We start from the raw sequence: 6,000 nt of genomic DNA on the forward strand, positions 1-6,000 counted from the left end.
CAGAGTTCGTGGTTGGTTTTTCCCTGGGTTGATCTAACATAAATAAATCTCTTAACTTGGGGTTTGGGGGTAGGAGGGCTTGATTTAAATTTGAATTTGTTGCTCAGTGACCTGTTTGGCATTGTGTACTCCTGCCCCAGGAGGAGTCAAAGGAACAGTGCTGGTTTTTGTGGCTTTCCAAAACTGGGAGTTAAAACTAACTGGGCGGGCTTCCCTGGTGGCGCAGTGGTTGAGAGTCCGCCTGCCGATGCAGGGGACACGGGTTCGTGCCCCAGTCCGGGAAGATCCCACGTGCCACGGAGCAGCTGGGTCTGTGAGCCATGGCCGCTGAACCTGCGCATCCGGAGCCTGTGCTCCGCAACGGGAGAGGCCACAACAGTGAGAGGCCCGCGTACCGCAAAAAAAAAAAAAAAAAAAAAACTAACTGGGGGATCTCTGGGTAGATATCTGCTGAAGAGCCAGACTATTGGAAAGGTTGTATCCACTTCTTCTGCTGACTCTGGGGCTTCTGCTTACAGACAAACAGCTTTTACTGTCCCTCACCCCCTTTGAGCTTCACTTATGGTCCAGGGTGGTCAGTGTTTTAAAAGCATAGGTTTGTAAGTGGGTAAGTGCATTGCTTTCTTTACCTGTTTTACTAGGATCTAATGTCTTCATTGCATAATGAAGGCAGGCATCACAGTGCTGTTTGAAAAAAGTGCGAGAATGGAAACACAAGAGTGTTAAGAATCTACTTCTATTTCTAAATTTTAACCTTACCAGTCACTTTGTTTATACATCACATCACTCTTTCAAATCTGTTATTCCTGCATTTCTGCCAATGTAATTCTCTTCCAGATAGACAAGCTAGATTCCCCCCGACCCTTGTTTTCCCCTGTTTTATTGAGATATGATTGACATATTACATTGTATTGGTTTTAGCTGTACTTTTTCATATTTCCCCTCTGCTTCCTTTAGCGTGTATGGAGGAGTAATAAGAGAGATGAGCAAAGGAGGAAAAAAGCAAAACTGGGAGACCAAGAGAAAGGTTAGAGGGGCTAAAAGGGAAAAATAAGATGAAAGTATATGCTGCGTTCCTGTTCAGTTGAACATACTGACGAGTAAAGTGTGTTCAGGAACATACTTAGAAGGGAAGCTTTTAAGCTAGAATGAGACACAGTAACTAGAATGTAAACAGAAAAATATATTTCAGGTCTTTCGGTGGAGTTCTTTGTTGATTTCTTAAATAATAAAAAGTTTTTCACCTTTGTGCACTTACTAAATTGCTCAAGTGGACCTAAAACAAAATAGGCTATTTTTACCTCCTATTCTTTAGGTTAAGATGGAGATTTCATGTCTGAACTGTTCTATTCCATAGAATGTAACGCACTCTGGAAGGCTCAAAGGACACAAGATGCACATAAGTCGTCAGAATAGCTGGCTGGGAGACATTCTGGACTGGCAGGATATCGCTTCCTTTGTCCACGAGAACATTGAGACATTTCTTTCGGTAAGAAATAGTATTTATAGTTAAACTGGACTTAGAAACAAAAACAGAAACTCTAGTTCCCAGTTTTCTTCACACACTGAAAGGCCTTTCGGTACCCTGTTTTTAATGCCATGACATTTACAGTTTGGAGAGTTCGAAATGCACTAGAAAGATGTCCAAAAGCCATAGGCCTCAGGTGTAACTCCCTGATGCCTCCTCTGTGGTTGAAGAGTAACCAAGAGATGCTGACTCAGGTAGCACACGTAATGCTGTGGCTCTCAGATTCTGAGATGGTATCCTTGTCCCCTAGGCTGACCAGAATGTTCCCAGTTGGACCACTAGAGAGGGAGCCACCTTTGGTGGGTGAAGCCCTTTGGCAGATGGAAATATGGTTCCAGTCACATTAGAGAGACTGGATGTTTAAAGGCTTCGCTTATTATCATCCCACCTGTCCTTCCCTCATGCACCACCCACCTCTGCCTTGTTTACCAGAGGATCAAAGGCAGCAAGGAAAAGCTTGCCGTGTTGCCAAGTTTCAGCGACTATTCTTCATTCCATAGCCTACTTTGTGAGGTATCTTGGTCTGTGGCTTTTCACAGAGATGAGAAGACTTCTCTTGTGAATAAACTTGTAACTCTCATCATGTTAATAAAAGTGGAGGTTTGCTGTGCTAGATATTTTTAAAATTTAATTTTTATCAAAACAATAGATGACCATAGCTTAAAGGTCAAAAATGTTTTAAGGTTTTTAATAAAAAATAGCAGTGCCCCTGCTCTGTGCTTCCCCACTTCAGTCTCATTCTCCAAAAAGAGCTCTCAATTCTTTTAGCTTTCTCTGTGTATTTACCTCTAAATTTCTTAAATAATGTTTATGCTGCTCTTTCTTGGTTTTACAATATTATCTTTTGGCTTCCTAACATGGAAGATGAAGATACAAGTCCCTCAGTGCTTCCTTACAGCTCCCTTGGGGTTTTCCTACGACTCCTTTGGTCCCTTCACCCAGTCCCTTCACCCATCCCTGCACTCACATTTTCCCTTTCTCCCAATCGCCTAATGTAGCTACAACAGTTTGAAATTACATCTAGAAATTCATGTCCTTCAATTCTAAGAATGTTGTTTTTGATGATCCCTTCCCTCTGTTTTCTGTAGTCCAGTGGCTCTCAGATTTTGGTGTGAGGACTCCAAAGAGCTTTTGCTGATGTAGGTTCTATTGATACTTACTGTATTAGCAGTTAAAACTGAGAACTTTAGGGCTTGCCTGGTGGTGCAGTGGTTGAGAGTCCGCCTGCCGATGCAGGGGACACGGGTTCGTGCCCCGGTCCGGGAGGATCCCACATGCCGCGGAGCAGCTGGGCCTGTGAGCCATGGCCGCTGAGCCTGCGCGTCCGGAGCCTGCGCATCCGGAGCCTGTGCTCTGCAATGGGAGAGGCCACAACAGTGAGAGGCCCGCGTACCGCAAAACAACAACAACAACAACAACAAAAACTGAGAACTTTAAAAATATTTATCAATTCACTAAAAAATAACGTCACTTGTTGACATGAAGGGCATGCTTGTTATGTCTGAAAAATAACCATTTTCCAAAACAAAAAAAATGATTTAGTGTGAAGAGTGGCTTTCTTTACATTTTTGCAAACCTGTTTAATTTTGCAAACCTCATATTTGTTTCTGCATTCAGTCTGTTGGAATATGTTGTTTTGGTTGAAGTATATGAGGAAATCTAGCCTCACACAGATATGTAGCTGGAAAAGAGGGTAGTCTTTTAATAACCTTTTCAGATCATTGTGACTATTCTTTGATACTACACCAAAACTCAACAAATGGTATTTCTTAAAGGTTAGTTGCAGTGTAGAATTTGAAACCGTATCAGTGAACCTTTTCTACTCCCCTATATTAAGGTCCCTTGATCTATCTTGGCTAGGAATGGATCTTCTACCCTTACATGATTTTGTAATGTGCACTGGTCATTTGGAATATTGGTTCACTAGTATCTAATTCTAAATATTGACACGTTTTGTTATACAGTATTAAAAAAGTTACATTCTTTAATATCACCACCTATCTCATCAGAACAAATTTTAAGAAACTGTCAAGGTCAGACCTTGATTGAACTTTTTGGTTTTATAATACCCAGCATCTCTTTCTTCTTTTCTGAACCTTTCTTCCTAATCCCTTTGAGTACATAGAAAAGTTACTAGATTGTCAGTGACTACCAGTCTACAATTAATGTATTCAGTTAATTTCTTAAGAATTACCACAGAGTATTTCCTATCAGTATGACCCAGAAACTATTTAAAAAATTTTTTTGATAAAAATTCCAAAGTGACTGAATTCCCCAAAAGAATGTTTGTAAAAATCACAAGTAAGGGCATTGTTGGTTTGTTTCTTAGAATCAGTGGCAGCATTCATTCATTCTTTATCCCATAAGGTCAAACAGTCAATCATGCATATTTTTGTAGGCATCATGAAGCATTTTCAAGATTTTATGTAAGGAGTTATTGTAAATGAAACTAGCCTGCCAAAGTCCTCTTATGAAGGCTGAGCTGAGGTTTGCAAGAAATGCTGAGGACAACAAAATACGCCTTTATAAGTGGTACATTTGAGGTAGGAAAGGAATGGATAGGCCTTTCATGGAAGAGATGGTATAACTTGAGCATATGACAAAAACCAGAACTTCTCTTTTGGAAAGGGCAGCAAAATAAAACCAGCCATTAGGAGTTCTGGTCCTAGGTCTAGTTCCACTTATTAGCTTCATGCCCTTGGGCAAGTTTTTAAAAATCTCTGAGCTTCGGTTTGTATATCTGTAAAATAAAGATGATATCATCTACATTGCTTCCCTCGCTGCATTGCTGTGAGGTTTATGCGAGCATTTTGAAAACTATAATGGAAGGTGTTTTTCTGATCATCTTGCTTCCTTGTTTTTCATTAAGAGGAAGGATAGTCCTCTTGGGGAGAATAATAGAACAGACATTATCATATGGGACTTTAAGTTCATGAAGAGATAGGAAATATCTATAACACACCTACGTGAAAACACGTAGGTGTGTTATAGATATTATACATCTTCTTTCAGTAATATTTAACATGTATTAACATCTGGTTTTAGTGAATTTGCAGGTGATGGATCAGATGAACTCAATAGGTCTTGATATAGGGTCATTATCTGTCTGAGGAAAGGTTTTCAGCTGCAGAGCTCTGACCCCATCTGTTCATTTCTTTTATTGTGACTTTAGTGAAGTCATTGAAGTGACGCTTTTGTGTTTGTTGTTGGTTCCAAGTTGAAGATGGCAAGTCGGTGGGGGAGGTATAGCTAATCAGACTAATGTTAGAATTTCTTGGCCTGTGCTTGTGGTCCTACAAGCTACATACAACTACAGGTTGCATTCTGGCATATTCTCCTGTAGGTATTTTTTCTATGCGTGCCATTTTCATAGTTATAATCATGCTATAAATAAGCTTTTTTGTCCTGTTCTTTAAACTTAGCATTGTATCATAAAATATTTTTCTGTGTTATAATAGAGATTTTTTTTTTTTTTTTTTTTTTTTGCGGTACGCGGGCCTCTCACCGTTGTGGCCTCTCCCGCTGCGGAGCACAGGCTCTGGATGCGCAGGCTCAGCGGCCATGGCTTATGGGCCCAGCCGCTCCGCGGCATGCGGCATCCTCCTGGACCGGGGCACGAACCCGTGTCCGCTGCATCGGCAGGCGGACTCTCAACCACTGCGCCACCAGGGAAGCCCAATAGAGATGTTTTAATGACTGCCTGTTATTATTTGTAGTACATTCACCATAATTTACTTAACATTTTCCTTACTAATCAACATTCAGATGTTTTCAGATAAAATAATACTCAGTTCTTGTTGTTTCAGTTTATGGTAGTAAAACACTCCATGAGAGCACACTAGATAGCTGTAGAAACTTCTTTCCTGAGGATGAGTTCTCATGTTTAGCCTTCCCTCCTCGCCAGATCTTAGAGTCCCTGTGGATCGTGATGAGCCGGAATGTGAGCCTGCTCTTCACCACTGTCACCACGCTCCTGGCCATCCTCTTCTACAGCGGGACTGCCCTCCTCAACTTTGTTCTGTCTCTGGTATGTACACACAGATGAGTACGTGTCACACTCCTTCTGCAGTAAAGCATATTCTTGGTTCCATTTATGTTTCCTTCCTGTAGTTTCCAAATGTGATATTTTAGGAGGTACTGTCCTTTGTTTTGCAGGTAATTTTCCTGACCACACTATTTTATCTGTTAAGTTCCAGTGATGAGTACTACAAGCCAGTGAAGTGGGTGATAAGCCTGACACCACTATCTCAGCCAGGTCCTTCTTCTAATATTATTGGCCAGTCTGTGGAAGAAGCTATCAGGTAGGGAAAAGATTTATGCTGTTCTTACTTCCTTCAGAAACTGCTCTCCATGAGAGGCCCATTTTTCTGTCTTGAGCCTTTCTGGTAACATTCAGTGCTAAGCTATTGAGGGACGCTGGTATTTTCAAATTTTTTTTTTTTTTTTTTTTGCGGTACGTGGGCCTCTCACTG

The 6,000-nt window shown here is 41.1% G+C and overlaps 1 protein-coding gene across 3 annotated transcripts in view; it reads left to right on the top strand.

Moving 5' to 3' along the window:
• The window catches only part of TMEM245 (transmembrane protein 245), a 98,820-nt gene that overhangs the window by 64,855 nt on the left and 27,965 nt on the right, over positions 1 to 6,000 (top strand). For 2 of the 3 annotated variants that reach the window (XM_027105278.1, XM_027105277.1), the window contains exons 11-13: positions 1,358 to 1,489; positions 5,433 to 5,555; positions 5,684 to 5,829. In XM_027105278.1, the coding sequence (XP_026961079.1) occupies positions 1,358 to 1,489; positions 5,433 to 5,555; positions 5,684 to 5,829 (401 nt within the window). The remainder of the gene's footprint in view (positions 1 to 1,357; positions 1,490 to 5,432; positions 5,556 to 5,683; positions 5,830 to 6,000) is intronic. The other variant, XM_027105279.1, reaches the window with a different exon arrangement.

Source organism: Aethalodelphis obliquidens, unplaced genomic scaffold (assembly GCF_003676395.1).
Source record: "Aethalodelphis obliquidens isolate GAN/ISIS:26980383/991018 unplaced genomic scaffold, ASM367639v1 scaffold7, whole genome shotgun sequence".
Taxonomy (NCBI): Eukaryota; Metazoa; Chordata; class Mammalia; order Artiodactyla; family Delphinidae; genus Aethalodelphis; species Aethalodelphis obliquidens.